The sequence below is a fragment of the Penicillium malachiteum genome, assembly GCF_028827825.1.
Source record: "Penicillium malachiteum strain IBT 17515 chromosome Unknown utg000004l:1.0-4883003.0:1.0-4884900.0, whole genome shotgun sequence".
NCBI lineage: Eukaryota > Fungi > Ascomycota > Eurotiomycetes > Eurotiales > Aspergillaceae > Penicillium > Penicillium malachiteum.
The window spans coordinates 2,515,009-2,535,538 of record NW_026643097.1 but is presented as its reverse complement, the minus strand read 5'-3'; the positions used below and the strand labels follow the sequence as shown (position 1 = coordinate 2,535,538).

Genomic DNA, 20,530 nt, shown 5'->3' with positions numbered 1-20,530 from the left:
AGTCGACATAGCACTTGCTAGATTCAGCTTTGTCCAGCTGTTTTGGAGTTGTGGGGAGAGTGAGCGTCAAGTTGACGAACAAAATTCGATTGTTTGGTCGAAATGCGGGTTACGGCCACACCCTGATATTAGGGCCACGCACTTATCCTCTACGCCAGAGCTAATGTTCCCATAAATATATTCAGTTTTATTCTATTAGCTCTGTATATACTATGGATGAAACCATTTTGAGACATGTACTAGTAGTAAAACAGATGTCACAAGGGGTGCTAGATCTACTCCAGGGCTACTACTCCTTCTTACTTATATATTACTTGAATTTAGCCATCTCTCACTTCACCTATCTCTTACTTTACCTATCTCTTACTGTTTAGGATATCTCTCACTTTAGCTATCTGCTAATTTTAATTATACTTCACATACTCTGTACAGGCTCATCTATGTAGTTGAAAATACGATCAACATCATTTGATTCATAATAGTAGCAACTACTCCCATTTATTTCAAGCCTTCAACATTCCACACCTTTACAGCAGCATCCGCACCAGCAGATGCAATCTTTGAACCGTTCTCAATCCAGACGACACCGTGGACTCCCTCCTTGTGGGCGTTCTGCAGCTCAATCCAGTCACCAGGACTGGCTAAGCTCCAAACGAAGATGTTGGTGTCAAGAGAACCACTGACCACATGGGATCCAGCCTTGTTCCAGGAGAGCGAAGTGATTCGTGCCGTGTGGGCGGTCCAACGGTCAGTAACGAGGCTGCCATCTGCAACCTTGTAGACCAAAACACGTCCGCGCAGGTCTCCAACTGCTAGAAGGGAACCATCGGGGAGAGAAAGCGAGAGAGGAGATCGAGTTGCGAGAAGCCTTGATGTCTGCCTGGCCCGAGAGACTGGAGCTGGAGACATTGCAGATTTGGACAAAGCCATCCTCACCTCCAACGGCGGCAACGGTGCCATGAGCTGCCACTGTGGTGACAGAGAACTTAGGCTTGTACTCTCCAGTCTTGTTGCCATCTTGGAAGATCTCGACAGCGTCTGCGGTGCCCACCAGAACAGTGGAATCGGCAGCCGCCACGCCCTTGGGCTGTCCAGTCAGCTTGGACTTGCTACCGGTGTAGGTGTTAGCGGCGGCATCAATGGAGCGAATAGTGTCGTCCCAGCCAACACTGTAGATACGTCCAGCACCCTCTGATGTAGGGGCCAGACCAGCAACGTAACCAGGATGGCTTTCACCCTCGATTTCTCCCGATGTGCCCGAGGCAACATCCCAGCTGCAGACTCGTCCATCGAAACTACCGGTCCACAGAGTCTCTTTGTCATCCACGGTGGTCTGATTCAGAGAAGTGATGCTCTTCTGGTGGCCCGAGATCACTTGGCGGGGCTCAGGGGTTCCCTCAACCAAGTAGTTCAAGTCACCGCTGAGAGACAGACTGATAAGCAGGTTGTCGCTGCGACCAGGGGGCCAAACAACTCCGACCTGCTGGTCACGGACAGCCATTGCACCCTCCTCTCCAAGAGTCCAGCTCTGGGTAGACTTGCCAGCTTCCACATCCCAGATCTTGACAGTTCGATCAGCACTGGCAGTCACAAACTTCCGGGAATCCTTGCACCAAGATACACCAAAGATGCTACCCTTATGTTCTCCCTCGCCAATCTGGCCCTTAGTCTCGCCAGTCTTGCCATCGTACAACCAGATCTTACGGTCTGCGCCTACACTGACCAAGTGCGAGCCATCAGGGCTGAATCCGACTCCGTAGATATAATTGGAGTGCTTGTCACCAATGCCCATGTTAAACTTGAAAGGCGCTCCGTGGTAGAAGACCAGCTTCTTGTCATCACCCGCGGCGGCAGCACGCAACGGTCTCTGCTGTCTGATCGAGATAGAGTTGATCTGCTGCGTGTGGCCATAGATTTCACCGACAGTATTTCCACTATCCCAAGTAATACAGTGGCCATATCGCTGCTTGCCATCGCCTACGGCAATGATACGCTGTGAATCGCCATCCCAAGCCAGGTCGTTGATCCGTCCATTAACGATGCTGTATTCACCCTTGGTAATGCCTTCTCCAACACAGTCCCACACTCTCACAGTACCGGCTGCATCGCCACTGGCAACATAGAATCCGGAGGGGGAGAAGCGTGCGACAGTAGTCTGCGCCTTGTGTTCTGTGTATTGACGGGCGATTGCGGGGTTGTCGATCGAGCGCAGGAAGATGGATTTGTTGGTCTGCAATTGCTTCGGTTAGAAGGAGTCAAAGGAATAAGAGGATTCGGGTTGTCGTACAGCATATGCCAATCGCTCACCCTTAGGGTCCGAGGACAACTGGGTAGCCTGCCCGCGAGTGGTGGAGGGGCTCGCAGCCCAGATGGACTCTTGCAAGACAGTCAGCTTGGGTCAGAGAGGAGTAAACCAGGCATCATATAGGCATACCGTTTGTCATTGACATTGAAAGGAACAACGCTTGGAATAGGAGGTGGAGGGAGGAGGATGTTTCAGGAACTCGGAGGGGAAGGACTGTTTATGCACTGACGTACATCGGGAGCCCAAGGCGGCTTATAGCGGGGACATCTGGACCTGCCGCATGTCAGGCATGACAGGCAACATTATACTCACCATGGATACTATGAGTGGATTCATGGGAGATAAAACGATATTACTGGATGAAGAATATGCATAGAAAAAGTATATAGTTAAACAAATTCGGTTAAATTGCGCTGGAACTAAAAATACATGGAAAATATGCCCTTTCCATAGGGCATAATCGGTCAACTGTACAAGAATGCCATAGCTGGTCTCAGTTTCTGAGCCAAGAAAATAAAATGCGTTTTCAACTCCATCTAGTAATGTCCAATCTTGGATCTGATTTCTGAGGCCAGGATTTCAGGGTGTCGGTGGACGGATGGCATAAGACCAAGTCCCATGGCTCTCCGGATGGCCTTTGCAATCTTCCGTTGGTTCACAGGACGAAGACCAGTTTCGCCTCGGTGCTTGATGCGGCCCATAGCAGACACGTATTCGGACATGACGGAGAAGTTCTAATCAAGGTATGATGTTAGCATTGTTCGGTCAAGTTTGTTTGTCCCGTCACGGATGATAATGATAACTCCAAAAAGCCGGAAGCCCAGGTAAGCGGCGCAATTGAGAAATGCAAGTGTAAAGGAAATAATTGGTGTCTTCGTACCTTGTATAGGTCCAATGGGTTCATATTTAAGGCGTCGAAAGCATCACGCGAGGGAGCCTTGCGCTTTCCCCATTTCTTCATCTCGGCAGGGCTAAGATCATGAGGAGCATAGACATCACCGGCCTTCCATTCACGAGTCTGGAATCTCTCCAATGCTCGGCTCTCGCTCTGAACTTTCTGGTCCTCGAGGAAGCGCATACGGTTGGGAACTCGGCGTTTGTTGGGGAATCGGTCTATCAATTGGTTAGAACACCATCTCAGTATTTCTCCCAGCTCCAATGCATTTCTGTCAACTAGAAAACAAGATCAAGGGGACAAAATCTGGGCTCATACCATTCTTAGGTGCGGATCGTTGTTGCGTGGATCTCTGCGCTGTGAAGGCACTCACGGCCGCAGTCGAACTCCAGCGACAGGTGGAGGGAACAGCATTTTGGACGCGCAGCAGCGTCGATGTGAAAATATTCAAGGACATGATGGATATCCTGGGGGTGGGGGAACTTTGTGAAGTTCAAGATCAAGATCAAGTTCAAGGTCGGGGATGCGGATCGTTTTTTCGCAGTGCCAAGACCGCCTTCCCTCCTCAGCTTTCTCCGCGTCGCGAACTTTTGATTCTCCATCCCCGACAATATAGACAGTTGTTATTCTTCTATCAAGCAGGATCAATTGACCTCGAGTTTAAGTCTCAGACTTGTTATATTCCAATTATGCAGTCTCATCTTTCGAGACGGGTCTTCCGGGCCATCATTAACAACGAACCACTGCATTTTTCACGATGCCGTCGAAACCAGCTATTACATACGATATCTCCCACACGAGTTCGATCTTCCCTACCTAGCCTGACATATGTATCTCGACGATCCCTTTTTGCATTTTCCTTCGGTTCGCAAAATCCCAACGAGGGCCCGGCAACGTTGCCAACAGAAAAGGGTCTCAAACCCATGACCGATTTGAAGCGGTCTTTGCAGGATAAGAGCAGAGCTCCCTCAAGCGCAACGCTGGTGAAGGCTTTTCAGCAGTTCTTCACAGCTCGCGTGGAAAATCCCGGTGCTATCAACCTGTTCCAGGCCCGCTTGCTGTCTATTACATGGAAACATCTGAAGGCACTACAAAACGAATTGGAAGACAGTGAATGGCAGGATGTTTTCTCTGTAGAGAACTTGGAAAGAATTCTATTTGTAATTTCGGAGGCACATTGTCTCCCCGAGGCACGCGATACCATCCTCAAGGTTGCACGCTTCGCTTATCTTGAGCTTTGTGCAGACCACGGATTCGGACCCAACTCGATTAGTCGAGCTGCACTTCTTCTCTATATTAATCTGGTGGCCAGCAACGGTAAACCTGAGGAGGCTCGCCATGTCATTGTGAAGTTTGGCGGCCAGTTGCGTGGCGCAAGGCCATCGCCTTGGCTCAATGTCCTGAAAGGCTTCGCTTTGAAGGATGACCAGCGCCAACTACGAAAGATTGCTTCGGAGTTGCAGGAGCATGGGGTTAAGTTTGACCAAGCCTCTCATGAGGAATTGATCAAGCTTATGATCTCCCAGAATCTCGGCAAGGCAGTTCAAGTCGCCTACGAGTGTCCAATCAATGGGGACCAGGCGCCATCTGTAGCTGCAAAGACTGCCGCTATTGGATATGCCATCCTCAATTCTGAGGTCGCATGGGCCAAGCCTATCTTCGAGTCTCTTCCTCGAGATCTCAGCCCAGAGACCATTAATGTTAAGTTGCTCTGGGATGCAGCCCAGGGCAACAGCGCAACATCCCTCGCAGAAAAGGTTAATCAGTCACTCAAGGCAGCACTTACCATTGCGGATGTCAACAATCTGATTCAATATGCAAACACCCTGCCCAACTCACAGTTGGCTGTTGATTATGCCAAACTGGCCGAAAAGTGGGATCTGGTCGCAGATGAACAGACCAATATCCTTTTATTGGAATCATTCATCCAAGCTGGGAACGTGGAGCGAACGCTTGGCCTTCTGGAACATCAAATCGACCCCAGCTTCCTGGCTAGTCAGCATCTCACCCTGGCTAACAAGCTGATCACCATGCTTTGCTTATCCGAGCAGAAGGACGAGCTGTTCCAGCAGATCTCATCTCTTCTAGACCCGCTCTTCCAAGACAATGTGCAGCTCAGCGCCGAAACCATCGCTGCATTGACTCACATGCTGCTATATCGTCACGATTGGGAAGCTATCTCCGATCTTCTCCGCCCCCGGCTGGGAGCCCTTGATAGCGAAGGTAAAGCTCTTATCCGGACCGAGTTAACCAACTTTATGCTGGATAAAGGCCAGATCGACTCAAACGTATGGGAGGTTTACCAGTTGTTCAAGCTCGCCTTCACAGAGGCGGGTGTTGATGTACGCACCGAGCTCATGTGCTCGCTCTTCGACCGGAAACGCAGCGATCTCGCGGTGCTAGTATTCGGACACATGCGTCAGGCCGAGATCCTGAGTCGTCGACCCAAGCCAGACACATATGCTCGGTGCTTCCAAGGGTTAGCCCGAACTGCCGACGCCACGAATCTGGAGCTCGTCCATAACATGCTTAAGCTTGACCTGGAGGTAGAGCTGAACACTCGAATCTTCAATGGTTTGATGCTGGCATATTCAGCGTGCGAGATGCCTGAGAAGAGCATGGAGATCTTCCGTCAAATTCTGCAGTCAGATGAAGGACCGACGGAGAAGACCATTCCCATTTTCTTCAAGGTGTGCGAGAGACACCATAATGGTGTTCAGGAGGCGATCAAGATGATGGCGAAGGTGAAGAAGCTGGACATCAAGATTGACCGTCGGCTGTACACTTCCTACATTGAAGCGGTTGCCGCTCAATGCGAGTTTGATCTTGCGACTGAAGCGATTGACAAAATGCAAGCGGAAATCGGAATTCCCCCGACAAGCACTACGTGAGTTTTATCAATATTGGTTAACTGTACTCATTTACTGACTGTTCGAATAGGATTGGCTTATTTTATAATGCAATTCCATACCAATATTGGAAGGATGAGGTTGAGCAGTGGGCTCTCAAGAAGTATCCCGAGCTTTGGGCGCACCTGGTTGAGACTCCTCGAAGCGAGCACGAAGAGGGTCAGAAGTTTGATGGTATCACAAATGAGGTGTGGGTATAGTTCATGTACAAAATGGCCTAGTAGCTCAATATACAAATAATTTATGATGTTCAGTTGGTTTGAATTGAGGTCTATCTACCCTAGTAGGACTTGTTGACTGTTCATCTGGCATCCTGCAATACAATATTTGAACACCAACGCTCTCTATCTCGGCATACATGTACTATTAGTACTCATGGTACATGATATAGACTCTAATTAACCGAAGACTCATGAAAACACCACATATCAAATTTGCATCTCAAGTGCTCTAACACGTCCCACCACAACTTAAACTAGTACCACCCCACTGCCACCACACATACAAAAGAGCCCCTTCAACTAAGGCCGATTAAGCGGACGTCTCGAAGGAAAATCAAAAGGTAAAGGCTTAGGTCCCTCAGGAAGAACCATTCTATCCGGCTTGTTCCTCGAGCCATCTCTCTGCTTAATCAAACTAGGCGGCAAGAAGCTATAACCAAAAGATCTCGCTCTGGAAACAGTTTGATAGAGCTCAGCCGAGGAAATCCAATCCTCTGGTAAGCGATTCACAAGCTCTTGGCACTTATCCGCAGCTAAGAACATGGTCAAGACCCTATTCTCAGGCAGAAAAGCCGATTTTCCATTAGGATCATCGTTTCTATATCCCGCCATGGTAAGTCCATCAATGATATACCCGAAAACCTCCTTGATCATCATATAGTCCTCGAAGAATTCCTCAGGCAATATATCGAGGGTTGCACGGAACATCTCGTCACTTCCATAGTTAAAATTCTGGGCCACGATCTTAACAACATAAGGTGGACGAGCGTCAGATCTGTTCGGTAGACCAGCGCTAGAAGAGTCCTCATTCTTGAGAAGCCATTTAAACGCAGACGGGTTATCTGCGTAGGCGGCATACATAAGAGGAGTAAGATGCTGTCTACTATAAGAATTCTGGCCATCGAAACCAGAAAACTCCAACAAGAAATCCATGAACGCTTCACCATCCGGGTTAAATCTCGCGGCTTCGTGCCAGGAAGTGGTGGAAGGGACATCGTCTTTCTTTCCATTCACAGCGGGTCCCACGTCACCGATATTAATCTTTGTACGATCGAGGATATTTAATGCGAGTTTCGCAGTAACGAATTTGCACATGCCGAGTTTGCTTGAAGGAACATTCAACAATTTTAAAAGATCGGGTTGCGTGCTGAATATGTTGGCCTTTTTCAGTCTTTTGAATAGAATCTCGAAGCCTTCCAGGTTGGCATACTCGATTAAAAGGAGCAGCGGGTGTTTCTCTGCAGCTTCTCCGGGTTTGTTGTTTACCTCGAAGAAATCACCCAGAAGTTCGGCGTTGTTGGTAATGTATCGTACCACATCCTGGCATTTATGCTCCAGTGCCCAACGAAGAAGACTCTTTCCGTTGATATCGTATGCATCTGGGACTATCACACCATGAGAAACGAGCATCTCAAAGCACCCAGCACAGGACGTTGCGGCTTGGATAGCCAGGTTCGTTTCTTCGAGATGAGGAACATGGTATGCTTTGGGGTTCCAAGGGTGCGACAAATCTCCTCTCAAGACATCACGATCGTAGAAATGTTGAAATTCCCATTCAGATAGCTTTTCCCATTTTTCATGAGATTCCTCCAACCAGCGATCAACCAGTGTGCGCATATCGGTACTCATAGAGCGGAGGGAATGCAGGCAATGAATGGAGATCATATCAGCACCTTCCTTATCTTCCTGATGGAAGTTGAAGAGTCTGTCGAGGACCTCGAATTTGACGGTTTCAGGTAAGATCTGGAATCGAGTCTTGGTGGCGTACTCGTAGACTTCATCGACGCCTGCGGTGCATTCTTCATCGAGCAGATCTTCTTGGATACTGACAAATTGGTCCGTGGTGAATAGACCGGGTTCATCTTCGCCCTGGAGTCCCAAGACATATTGGCGGAGGTGGTCAGCTAGGTAATCGATGAGGTGATGCCATCGGACGGAATTTCCATAATCTTCCGAGTCGGTTACGCTTGTGGCATCCGATTCGGCATCACCGGCTGGTTCCTCATCGTCTGTCGATCCGTCTTCAGAGGAAGAATCCATGGGCACATCGGCATTGTCCGTCGAACCGCCTTTCGAGCCAGAATCACTGCCTGATTCCTCATCGCCTGTCGAACCGCTTTCCGAGGGGAAATCTGCCGTGAACGTTCTACCAACGTGTATTGATCCGGCTTTCGAGGTAGAACCACTGGTCGATTTCTCGTCGCCTGTCGAACCGCTTTCCGAGCCAGAACCACTGCCCGATTCCTCATCGCCTGTTGCACCGCCTTCCGAATGAGAATCCATGGGCACCTCAGTAAGGTCCGGCATATCAAGGTCCATTTTCTCGTTATCCAGCACGATGAAAGTATGAGAAGATAGAAGATTGTAGGAGGGAAAAAATTGATTGAGATATCTTCAAGGTAGTGTTGCCTTCTTAAGCAAGACGAAAAAAAGAAAGGATTCTATAATGCGAGTTCTTTGTGCCCAGAACCATTCGAGTAGTTTGCCTGGTGCTTTGTTGAGTTTGCCCTGAATGACTGGTATCAAAGAAATTGAAAAGATTGGGCGCAAGAATATGATCAATCTTGTTCTATGATGAATATCAAATATTCCAGGATGATTCACATGAAGTTCCGATTCATTTTAACCATGATTCTCTTCGGACAGACAAGGTTCGGACATCCATCTCTATAATCCAGCACCAGATAGATACTCAGCTCGGCGTCTTGAGAAAGTCCCAAGGTGTTTCAAGAGCCTACACAAAGAACCGAGTGCTCAGACCATAGTAGCAACCATACCAAATCAAAGAAGTCTGGTAAAAGAGCCAGATACGTTCCAACACTCCGAGTCCGAGACAAAGATACAGATCAAAGAGGTCGTGATATCGTGGTATGCATTCTCGATCTCTGTGCTCTTTGACCATATGCATATCCGATTCCTAAACGAAAAAAGATCAGCTCCATTTCTTAATTAAGCGTTCTCAGTCCTGGCAAAATCTTGGTTGCAAAAATTGCCGATTTGGGTCGCCTCTATGAGCACCCCCGAGGTCGAAAGATGATATCAAGTTGAAGCTCAGGCTGCCAGTGTGGGTGGAGAGGCGAACTACCTGGAATAAGAGAATGTGAAAGATCATGTAGCACTTGAGTAGTAAATAAATGTAAAATGCACCTGCCAGTGGAGTATAAATGCAGTATAAATTCCAACATTGAACCAACTTAATGCAAATGGTATGATCGCTGAAATAAACAAGAACCCGAAATAAAACGCGAAATGCATCGCAAACCATGTATATACAAATTCATTCTCCTCATTAATCCACGTGGACAGTCTAAAGACTGAAAATTCCACTCCTCTTCTTTCCATGCGGATAAACAATCAGCGCTGCAACAAAAAGGCCGACAGAGATACCAATGGAAGTTTGAATCATTCCATAACCCAGCGAAGTAAGGGAGCTTTCACTCGTAGATCCATCCGAGCTACTTGCTGTATTATTCGCAACTTCCTCCGCATACTCCAGACCCGAAATAATCGAGCCTGAAGAAGCAAGACCTGATGGGACGAGAGTGAAGATACCAGGAATAATAGCTGCGGCAGCATGACCATGCCAAACACGGCTGTAAAGATTGGCCAAAAGGCCCATTGTGAAAGCTCCAACCGTATTAGCAACCTCGTTCGAACCGAGTCGTTTCGTACTAAAGTAGTTCGCGACGTAGCCCGAGATACCGATGAGGATAGTAACCGGTAGCTGTTTAAATTTTGCTTGGTTGAGGAGCGCGGCGAAGGAGACGTAAAGTACGACGAATGGAAATTTTTGGATGTATTCATTTCCCCAGGGATCGGAGGAATTGGGACAGGTTTCTTGGTCTGTGGCGTTGCCATCCATTAGACCATAAATTGTCGTGCCGACGGTTACACCGTATCCCAGGAACAGGGAGTAAATGATAGTGAAGACCATTCGGATGGAACCTGCGTTCATTTGATGCGATTGTAGTTCCAGACTACTGCTCAGCACGGAGAAACCTGGTAAAAGCATGGCAATGGCGGACTCGGCTAGAGCAGGGAAACAAAAGACTCGCACGCCGTTATGCTGGATACTGCCAAATGCACGGGCCAGGAAGGAGGTCAGGATAGCAGCTGACACTTCCAGCACGTTGGAGTATGTTGATGAAGATGGTGCCAGAATGTGCTGCATGAAGCCAACAATAGAACCAAGTAAGAAAATGATTGGAAGATCGATAGGTCGTGCGGAGAAGGCATAGGGGCCTACACACACACTGGCCAGACCGGTCAAAAGCACACGGAGCCATTTATTGTATCGAGGGTTCTTCTGCATGATCTCATCAAGATCCTGCGTAGCCTGTTCAACGGGGATGACATCGTGGACGACGTTCTTATAGACATTATGAGTCTCCGCGAGACGAGACAAATCCAGTCCTTGAACAACACGGATAATCTTCACCTCGGCCGTGCGAGTCAGAGCATCATCAAAGGACATAAACATACAACCGGGGATGTACATGAATTGGGCCTTCACTTCGAGCACATTGGAGGTCATGGTCATGTATTCTTCAAGACGGTGAGTAGGTGCACCATACTTCATCAGCGCACGACAAAGCTGCATGATGTACTGCTGACGAGCCAGAATCGCCGCAATATGCACTGTCAACTTGACATTCTTCTGGCTCTTGCGCTTCTGCTTCCTGCGTTCCCTGTGGCTCATAGGAGCCGGTCCCTCCGCAGCAGGCATACCGACCCGACCCATTCCCATGGATGCGGAGATAAGAGAAGAGGTATAGTGATGGCCCGACTCCTTCTGCTTCTTCGGGGTCTTCAGCGGCAAGTTAAATTTACTGCCATTCTTGCTACCATTGTCAGGCGTCGCAGCACCGTTATTGTACCATTTAACTTTCTCCTTCTTGCCTCCTGGGGTGGTAATACCCGAGTTCGTCGTATCGTGTGGTTTAGGTGGGAGGGTCTCCGTATCAGGATCCGTTTCGAAGGAAGTCGTCGCAAGACTCATTCGGCTCGATGTCTCCAAATTGTTGGCATAAACGCGCAGCAATTGAGACAGAAGACCGCCATTGAGAGGAGTAGCGGCGCCACTCTCCCCTGGAGTTGTGGCACCCGAAGGGAATTCCGAGGATTCATTTCGACTATGACCACCCGGTAGACCCAAATGCTTAATCAAAAGCTGAGCCTGGGCATCATGATCGAAGGACTTTGTTTTATCCTCCTCATCCTTCGCTTGACGCGCGGCAAAGCTCTTCAGATCATCCGTGGCACCGAAATCCTCAGTTGAGAAGCCAGCACCTTCCAATCCATCTTCGTCTCTCTCGTGTGGACGACCCAGAGCCTCAGCTATCGTCGCACTGCGTTCTCGAATTCGCTGACTAGCAGATCTCCACCGTTCGCTAAAAGAAGACATGCTGGGTTGCTCGCTCACTTCATCACGAGCTGCAATTTGAGGAACTGTATCCTCCTGTTGGGGTTGTTCCTCGTCTCCATGCACTGTAGACTCAAAAGAAGATTGGTGAGGAGAATTCCCCTTCTCCTGGAGGTCTGAACTGTCAGACATTGTGTTTCAATTTTTTCCAATTTTCACTTTTTTGCTTGTTGTTTCCCTGGGTGGCGATCAAAATTTCCACTGATCTGTTCGGATAGAGAGTCTATTTCATGAACCGAAAACGATATTTCAAGTCAAGGAACAAGACTCTTAGAGCGATTGTCAATGGAGATAATACCGCGAGGAGCCGAACCCCACAAACGGCGACACTTCATATTCTGGGGAGAAAAGCAGGGGAAAGAAGAAAGAAAAAAAAGATTTGTTTAAGGGGGCCCCAAGTGGGGAACATAAATGAAGCCAGAGCGTCTTGAATACAGGACCCACGTTGCTAACGTGATGTGAAGTCATGGGCTTCGGAACGCGTCAGACAGGTGGTGGCGCCTGGGGTTGGACTAGTGTTTCCGAATGGACTGGTTCCTGGAGGGAGACCGAATGGGATGCGGCCAGGGTCTATAAGATGAAAGAAAATCATTATCAACAACTGGCATCTAGATAATCCTGTTTCTCTGTAATTCACAAAGAACTTGAAGGATCAAAGTTGAGATATTTTAAGCATTCATATCCGTACCTCGGTTTCATGATTTGGATAATCCACTTCTTGATCCAGATGTTTGTGGCCAATTTCCTGGTTTCAATGCGTGGCCGGTACTGCGTGCTCCGCTAAGTGGAACCCATGGATCCGCCAATCACTCCACAGGCATGGCTAGAATCCTGGTGGCCAGAGAGCAATATGTATTGAATGAGCTATAGTGTCGAGCCTGAAACAGGAATGGAGGGGGCCGATCAAGCAACGTCAGAGGTCAGAGAGAGCTTGGTCCCCAATCACAGGGGAAAGGATGCCGGTGGTTCCATCGGGTGATGCCGATCTTGAACATAGTGTATAGTTCATATCAGTGGATCTCCAAGATGTACGAAGGTAGGGAGAAGATGATCAATATTCAAGTTTATCAGTGGGGTTGAGATGCAGGGTAGAATGAAGATCAGATCGAGTATTAATGCCCAGGTGAGGGTGAGTCCCGTGACTTCTTAGATATGCAAAGCACCTACTGCATATATGTAGATAGACCTTTTTTACTCTCTTTACTAGTACTCGGGTACTGGAGGTCTTTTGAATAACAGTTTTCCAGGTCATATCATCATCAAGTTTCAGGTTACATTTATCGACTCGGTGATTCTACATTTCTTTCGTATCCAGCTATATAACGACTAGCCTACCCCTTTAGCTACTCATGTAGGTACTTGCATGTGTACCTAGTAGGTAGAGGAGTAACCATTCGCATACGGATATGGCTAATAGTCCAGCTGAGTATGTAAATATGGGTGTTTAGTCAAATCTCATTGGAATAGCTTCCTAGTCAAGTACTACATATGACTTTCCCAATTTCCTTCAAATTAGCGCTAAGACTTGCCCCCCTATCTCCATGTACCTAGTTATGCACATAACTCCGACTGGTCACTAGTCAAATCACCGTGCATTAATCACATCATGATATTAATCTATCATGGACCTATCATAAATTGCCAGATAATACTCCCCTTACAACATACTGCATCGACCTTCCAGTGGATGCCTAGGGCATATGCATACCATAAGTAACATGAGCATGAACCAGTTGACCTCTCAAGTGCTAAGGCTTGGGCTCATGCTCCCCCTCACTTTACTTCTCGTTAAAACACACCTCATTACTCTATTAAATCATACTATGCCAAGATAATCTCACTCGTAACAGTAGCACCGCCTCAAAGTGGCTGCCTACGCGTTATTAATTCCTCCAGTTAGCTAAAGCATTGTAACCTGCCAAGGACCCAAGCCCCTCCCCGCCATACCTCCTCTCCGCAGTACTATAGATAACAATTAAAATAATACATCTACCTTGTACTTCGCCCATCTTTTTCTTACTCCTTACAACTTAAAAGAAACCACCACGTGGAGTTGGGATCTACCAATGTCCCCATTCCCAAAATGCCCTCTCCACCCCTCCAACCTCCCTCTCACCCTATCGCGCTCCGACGCTCACACCTCCTCTCCCCCGCACCAGACCGACTAACCGCCACCCCCACCACTTTACGCATAATACGGGAGAACACAATATCCGGTCGCGACTTCAGTGTCCACCAACTAAGAAGTCACGAAGAGATCTCCAGTCCACGTCGTAGCGCACTACTATTTACCGTATCCGGAAGATTCTGGAGTAACTCTCAACTTCGAGAGATCCGAGATGCGGGCGGACGACCATTACTAGAGTTACGACGAATATGGTGGAAAGGACAGTGGTCAGTTCGGCGACCTGGGAGCGGACAAGATTTATTACAAGCCGAAATGAGGTGGGGGATTGGAATGAAGATGATGGTTCGATTTGAGAATGCGCTTTTATTAGGACCTTGGGATGAGGAAGAAGTTCAAGTGCGGAATCGAAGAAATACTCTTCCTACTTTACATCCTCATATGAATGCGAATGCGACTCGTGGAAGAAATACGCGACGTCGTGCTGCGGATCAAGAATCTATTCGCACTCTTCCGCGATATGAAAATTATGATGGATCTCCACCACCCTATAGCTTTGTCATGGCTGCTGACGATGCCGATGACGCTGATCATGCGCATCAAAGTAGTAGCGGTAGTGGCAGTGGTAGTGGTGGAGGTTCATCAGACGACTCGGATAACGAATCACTTTCTGGAAAAGCTGCTACCCGAGATATTCCCTTACCCTCATACGAATCAGTGCGGCGCATGCGCCGCGTTTCCAGTCACTCCTTGCGAGATCTTCTCGATGCGATCGAGCCACCAAGTGAACCTGCGCCTGCCTCTTCATCTTCGTTATCTTCTTCGCGACCCCGATCTGAAGGTGGGTTGGATCCGAAGGTTGAATTGAAGGTTGTTCAACACAGTAGTACGACGGCTGGGGTGATGATGGATGGGAAGAGGATTATTCATATTCGACGAGAGAAGGTGATGGATTTCAGTCCATCGGGACCGGTGCCAATACCGAAGTGGGAGGTTGAAGTTGCGGAGGGGGTGGATTTATTATTGGTAAGTCAAAGTCAATCTGATATCAGATCCTACGAACTATACCAATTCGATTTGATAGGCTACGAGCATCGTGCTTATCATGGCGGAATTCGTGAAGAATGATTCCCGCATGAGGAGTAACTAGTTGGTTATCCTGGAGTTGGAGTTTATTATGATTTTATGACTATTACGACATGAGCTACTGGTAGTTCTATGCAATTGAAGCTTTAATAGTGTCCTGTGGACCTGACAGTTAATTCCAATACCACTTTTCTAACCATACATTCATCATGGGGAACAGTCTATGAACTGTCCTTGTATTAATTATATCTTTTCACAGCCTCGACGGGCATAGAAGAGTCCGAATAAAACGAAAAAGCAAAGTAACACGCATCATATATCCTCTACACTTGGAGTTGCTGCAAACGCTTGGTCATGCTGCGAGAGTGTTAGCAAATGTCAAATATCATCAGCAGGGGGGAAGACCTACAAATCAAAGAAAGAAAATTGACTTGGGTTGTTGCCATACTTATAGACGAATCGGCTGGCCAAGTGGCTACCAAAGATAGCACGAAGGTAGTTCTCAGGAACCTAGAAATAATTAGCATGAGATGTCCATTAGATGAAAAGGTGATGAACATACCCGCTCCAAAATAGTGGCAAGGCCAATCTTATCCAAAAGCAAACGAGGCAAAGCATCACCCAGAACAGAGTGACGGAGAGCAACATTATCCCAAAGCTCAGTCTGCTGGAGTTCCTCATCCAACTTGGTAATAGCCAAGCTAAGACGATCACTCAGAACACTGCGCAAGACACCAGTCTGTTCGTGTTCACGCCAGATAGCCTCAAACTCGAGAGTGGCGTTCTCCTTGATAATCTCCTGGACCTGCTTAACGTAGGCCTGGTAGAATTCTGGGACAGTACCATCCTCAGCAACACACATGTTGGCAACGAACTCGGGATCGTTGAAGGAGAGCGAGGCCAGGACTTCGAGGGAGGAGGAGGTCACACCACCCTTGTTAGCAGAGGCATCCTTGAACAGAATACAGCCAGCCTTCTCAAGACGCAGCTTGCTGTCCTGGGTGATGAACAGGTTGGCACCCTCAACAATGTACGGAACAACACACTTGTTATCCTGGATGAGCTTGCCGACAGTGGACAGATCGATAGATTCGGGTCGTCCACCGCAAGGCACGAAGGTATCGAATTGCTCTTGTGAACGCAGATGGAAAGTGTTACGGAAGATCATGCCGTTGTGGACGACCTCGCCGCTGGGCAGACGGACATTTTTCTCATCGACCAGGACGCGGTAACCCTCGGGAGAGAGCTTGGTCAGGTCAAACTCGGAGATCATGACACGTCTCTTAGCAAGGCTAATCAGCTCCTCGTGGTTGAGACCCTGGGGGTCAACAATGACACCAGATCCATCAACGATAGCAGCATACTTCTCATTGGAAAGCAGAATCTCGTTGGAACCGAGATCACCATCGGGACCACCGGTCTGGAGCTTGCGAATGGTCGAAGGATCGATGTTGAGCTTGCGGTAGATTCCGAGAACATACTGGCGCACCGAGAGGGTGGTCATGCCGTATGTGTCGTGGGGAATACCACCCAGCTTGGGACTCTTACCAGTGAAGAACGACTTCCACCAAGGAGCACCACGAGCGCGGGCATGCTCGGTAGCCCAATCGACCAGCTCGGCGGTGTTCTCATCGGGACCCATGAAGAGGATTTCATCCTTGCCATGAAGATCCACAATGGGGTCCTTGATACCGGGGCTGACAGGCGGCAACAGCAGATCCAAGATACTGTCGATGTACTTCTCGAAGGCGACCCGCGCCTTGTCCTGGTGAGCGACATCCAAGAGAATCACACCCTTGGCACCGCCTTCGGGAATATCCTTGTTCTTGCGCTGCTGGGTGTTCGCCAAGTTATAGTTCTCATCGAAGAGTGAACGAGCATTGATGCTGTATGCCTCCTTGTTGCGACTCTTGACAATACGGATACCTCCACGGGCGATGTCTCGGAAGCGAAGGTGGAAACCACGGAACTCAGAGCTAATCACCAGGAACATACCGTAGAGGGGCTGGGGGTACTCGTGCTCTGGCAAGAAGTCCGGCTTCAGGCGGAAACTCAAGGCCACCTTGGTAGGGGTGAAGAAGTTGGTCTTGAGGATGGAAGAGTTGAATACGCGGAACGATGTCATGACCATCTCGTCGTGCTCGTTCATGGTGGTGCCGCGGATCAGCTGCTTCAGCTTGGATCCATCAAGGACCTCATCAACCTGAAGACGGAGGTAACTGAGTGTAGGCAGGAAGTCGTCACCAGTGGGACCCTGAGTCTGTACATAGTGGGTGTTGGCAAAGTCCAAGTAGAGCTTGTGGATGAGCTCGGGGTAGTTGTTGATGATCTCAAAGATATAGTCCGCAGTGAAGGTTTCTGTGCGGAGACGCTTCTTGATCTTAGAAAGCAGCTCAGCATGGACACTGTTGTTGGTGTCCAGAAGAGCGGAAAGAGATGTATATTCAGAACCCAGACGGTTGAGGAATTGCTGTACAAAGACCCACGCGCAGTGAGCATAGATGGTCTCTTGGAGACTCAGACGCCCAGTGGCAAAGTGTCCTTGGAAACGGTTCTGGGGAATACAGTAAAGGAGAGAGATCTCCTTCATGATCTGGTGGATCGCAGCCTCGATAGGTGGGTACTTAGCCGCAATCTCGGGGCTATCCGAGGGACGCAGGTATAGAGAGATGACAGTGATGCCGTTAGAGAAGTTCTCGAGGTATTTGCGCGAGCTGGTCAGGCGGTAGTAGTGGTAAAGATCAGATAGAGCACTGAACAGGCCCATCGCAGAGCCCTGGCGGTAAGCAATCACCAGACGCTTCTCGCGGCTACCCTCGATCTCGAACATCTCAATGACCGGGCCAGTTCGGCTGACCGCAGTGGTGATAATTTCTTGGTAGATAGCCTTGGTATTAGGGGTGGCCTTCTGCAAGAAACGCTTCTCACCAATGATGTCAATGTTGGTCTCGTTCGGGGAAGGGTTGGGGTTGACGAATTGACACTTGTATACGAAGTAGCAACGAAGCTGTTGGCCATTGTCGCCGGGAAGAGTGGTGGGCGAACGGAAAGTCTCGACACGGTAGCTGTTGGGGCCCTTGGAGGTGTTGATATACTTCTCGTCGATGCGCTGCTCGTAGCGAGGACCGAGGACCGTAGAGACACCGGGCTTGCTAGTATCAATGTAGACGGCATGGTCCTCAGCTTCCTTGTCCAGACGAATCTCGAGCTGCTTATCATCCCGAGCATAGGCGGCTACCTTGGCAGCATATAGGGAGAGGATCTGAGTCACGATGGCATCGACTGTCTCGGTCTGAAAGTAGGTATCGTCGATACCCAGCATGTTGTAGAACCAAGTAGTTTCGGAGACAATAAAATCACTAGGAAAGAAGCCCTTTTCCTCCAACTGATCCATCACTATATTAGAACAAAAGAAAATTAGTTAGTTCAAAATTTCATTAGGATAACTGTGAATTCTGCGCTTACCCTGCTCCATCTGCTTCTGCTTGCCCTCAAAGGTGGCCGCAATGTATCCCGGGTCCTCCTCCGATAAGACTCGGTGTGGGGTACCCGGGACCCCCAAGTGAACAGGTTGAGGAGACGGTTGTCGCAACGTTGATCCTACGACATGATCGAGGTGCTTGTTGTGAGGGTAACGTTGGAAACCGAGGGGGGGTTCCTGGTCCGGAGCTTCCATCTTGACTAGCGAAGAGCTTCGGGAGCGGGCGCGAAGGTAGGGAAGTGCCATTGGAGGCCTCCGACTGCGGGGTAGTAGGAATAGGGGAAGACATGGTCTGAAGACTCTATTGAGAAGAAAGAACAGAACGCTGTGAGAGGGTTTTTAAGGTCAGTAAAAGCTCAGGCTTTGAGGAAGGGGCAATAGATAAGGGTAAGTATGAAACTGCGGTCTTATCGGGAGCTGCAGTTTCAAGTAGTTGGTTGGGATTACCATTCCAACTGCAATGAACCTTGGAGAGTTTCCGTCTTTCCATTGAAAAGAGAAAGATAACAGGCAAGGGGAGGGGGGGAGATAGAGAAAGAGGGATTTTTAGGCCATTGTGATAGAGGGGGAGAGAGACTTACTGTCGCCATCAACAAGTATATATAGATCGAGTTCAAGTTCGTAGTACTAGTATACGATCAAGTTACTAGTGCTGTGTATGTAGAGTTATATGTAGTACATATGGGTCTCAAGAAATCCGGGGAATTTGACACCTTTTATATTCTTTAATAAAAATAAATATCTTTTTACGAAACTTGATCCTTTTTTTTTGGCACCAGCCATAACCGATGCTATGCGTATCGCCTGAAAAGGTCTCGAAGCCCTTGATCCGCATTTCGACTCCACCGCCAGTCTAACGTGACTAACGTGACTAAGAGACCGGCGATAGGCGATTCAAATGATTGGTAGTAAACGCCCCTCTATTCCGAGGTTTAAGCCGAATAAAAAATCCCGCTGCGTCATGCGGGCCGAAAATAGAAGAATTGCCTCAAGTGGGAATCAAGAAGTGGAATCTGGTGGGAAATCTGGTGCACATGTGGGCATTTGCATACGGAGTACCAACGGGGCAACGGTATACATTGAGTACACTGAGTACATACTCCGTAGAGCTAGACAAGACAAAGACCTAAAAAAAGGCCTCAGAATGTGGCTGAGTCCAAAATTGAGAAATAAATCAATCAATACTCTATTGAAATTGAAAAAATTTCAACTTGGTCACCTGAGATGGTCATTGGATCTAATAGTTCCCCCTTTCTCTATACTACACCCTACACCCTACACCGTACCTAGGTAGAGTACTTCTCACTACCTAGGTAGTATGTATGACTCGGAACTACATACTAACATTGGAACATTGGAATTGATTTCTATGCGCGACTAATCACAAATGAGGTGATTCAAGTCGAACATCGTGGAATGCGATGTGTCAGGGAAAAAAGGTCCAGGTCTTCTAAATGCCTCAATTCTGATTTCGTCTACATTTTAACCCTATCAAAACTTGATTTCTACGAAAGTTGGGGAACCCGATCACGAATTGAACCTCCATTGAGCCATCAAAGTCCGGGGGATTTTCGCTAAGGCGTCAATTCCACCATGATTTTAGTCAATGCCAAGTGAGGTGTGATCCCGGCCCGGCGATATACCTGGTGGAGATGAATTTTGGTGGACATTGACTCCGTACCTGGATCGTCTATGCGGGGTAAAAGAAAAAAAAGAAACACGATCCAGAGAAAAGTTCGCACGTTGTCTTTCCTCAGAACGAATCAACAGACGTGACTCCCCCCCGTGACTCCAATAATACTAGAAGTTTCAGCGGGGCCTTACGTGATGCCTATCTTTCTCGGCGAAATCGCGATTGGAAGAGACTACCGACCGGTGAGAGATGAGGTAATGGTTCAGCTTCATTCATCCTCTAGGGGAAAGGATATTCCGTATGCCGTTTATGAAGATATTGAACAAGATCTGGCTAGAATTATGGAATTTTCTTTTCTCTCGTAAGTTGTCCTGAACCGGATAGCACAGCCGGGTCAAAGTAAAAAAGTGGCGGAAGCACGACAGAACCCACGTTTTGGTATGGCCTTAACAT

The 20,530-nt window shown here is 48.3% G+C and overlaps 7 protein-coding genes across 7 annotated transcripts; 2 read left to right on the top strand and 5 right to left on the bottom strand.

Annotated features, from left to right (window-relative positions):
• Positions 1 to 498: 498 nt before the first annotated feature.
• Positions 499 to 2,450, bottom strand: N7483_009056 (WD40 repeat domain-containing protein; the record flags this gene model as incomplete). Its single annotated transcript, XM_057092483.1, has 4 exons — positions 499 to 893; positions 937 to 2,230; positions 2,288 to 2,376; positions 2,435 to 2,450. 4 exons carry the CDS (start codon positions 2,448 to 2,450, stop codon positions 499 to 501), a joined length of 1,794 nt encoding a protein of 597 aa, XP_056943657.1.
• Positions 2,451 to 2,841: 391 nt separating this feature from the next.
• Positions 2,842 to 3,657, bottom strand: N7483_009055 (mitochondrial 37S ribosomal protein bS18m; the record flags this gene model as incomplete). The annotated part of the gene is made up of 3 exons (XM_057092482.1): positions 2,842 to 3,039; positions 3,186 to 3,418; positions 3,519 to 3,657. The coding sequence occupies 3 exons, from the start codon at positions 3,655 to 3,657 to the stop codon at positions 2,842 to 2,844; spliced, it is 570 nt and encodes a 189-aa protein (XP_056943656.1).
• Positions 3,658 to 4,123: 466 nt separating this feature from the next.
• On the top strand, positions 4,124 to 6,309 carry N7483_009054 (uncharacterized protein; the record flags this gene model as incomplete). Its single annotated transcript, XM_057092481.1, has 2 exons — positions 4,124 to 6,087; positions 6,141 to 6,309. The coding sequence occupies 2 exons, from the start codon at positions 4,124 to 4,126 to the stop codon at positions 6,307 to 6,309; spliced, it is 2,133 nt and encodes a 710-aa protein (XP_056943655.1).
• Positions 6,310 to 6,630: 321 nt separating this feature from the next.
• N7483_009053 (uncharacterized protein) lies at positions 6,631 to 8,649 on the bottom strand (the record flags this gene model as incomplete). Its single annotated transcript, XM_057092480.1, has 1 exon — positions 6,631 to 8,649. One exon carries the CDS (start codon positions 8,647 to 8,649, stop codon positions 6,631 to 6,633), a length of 2,019 nt encoding a protein of 672 aa, XP_056943654.1.
• A 988-nt stretch (positions 8,650 to 9,637) lies between these two features.
• N7483_009052 (threonine/serine exporter family protein) lies at positions 9,638 to 11,884 on the bottom strand (the record flags this gene model as incomplete). The annotated part of the gene is made up of 1 exon (XM_057092479.1): positions 9,638 to 11,884. The coding sequence occupies one exon, from the start codon at positions 11,882 to 11,884 to the stop codon at positions 9,638 to 9,640; it is 2,247 nt and encodes a 748-aa protein (XP_056943653.1).
• A 1,951-nt stretch (positions 11,885 to 13,835) lies between these two features.
• On the top strand, positions 13,836 to 15,027 carry N7483_009051 (uncharacterized protein; the record flags this gene model as incomplete). Its single annotated transcript, XM_057092478.1, has 2 exons — positions 13,836 to 14,903; positions 14,962 to 15,027. The coding sequence occupies 2 exons, from the start codon at positions 13,836 to 13,838 to the stop codon at positions 15,025 to 15,027; spliced, it is 1,134 nt and encodes a 377-aa protein (XP_056943652.1).
• Positions 15,028 to 15,286: 259 nt separating this feature from the next.
• N7483_009050 (glutamate dehydrogenase (NAD(+))) lies at positions 15,287 to 18,690 on the bottom strand (the record flags this gene model as incomplete). The annotated part of the gene is made up of 4 exons (XM_057092477.1): positions 15,287 to 15,320; positions 15,373 to 15,473; positions 15,526 to 18,359; positions 18,429 to 18,690. The coding sequence occupies 4 exons, from the start codon at positions 18,688 to 18,690 to the stop codon at positions 15,287 to 15,289; spliced, it is 3,231 nt and encodes a 1,076-aa protein (XP_056943651.1).
• Positions 18,691 to 20,530: the final 1,840 nt, after the last annotated feature.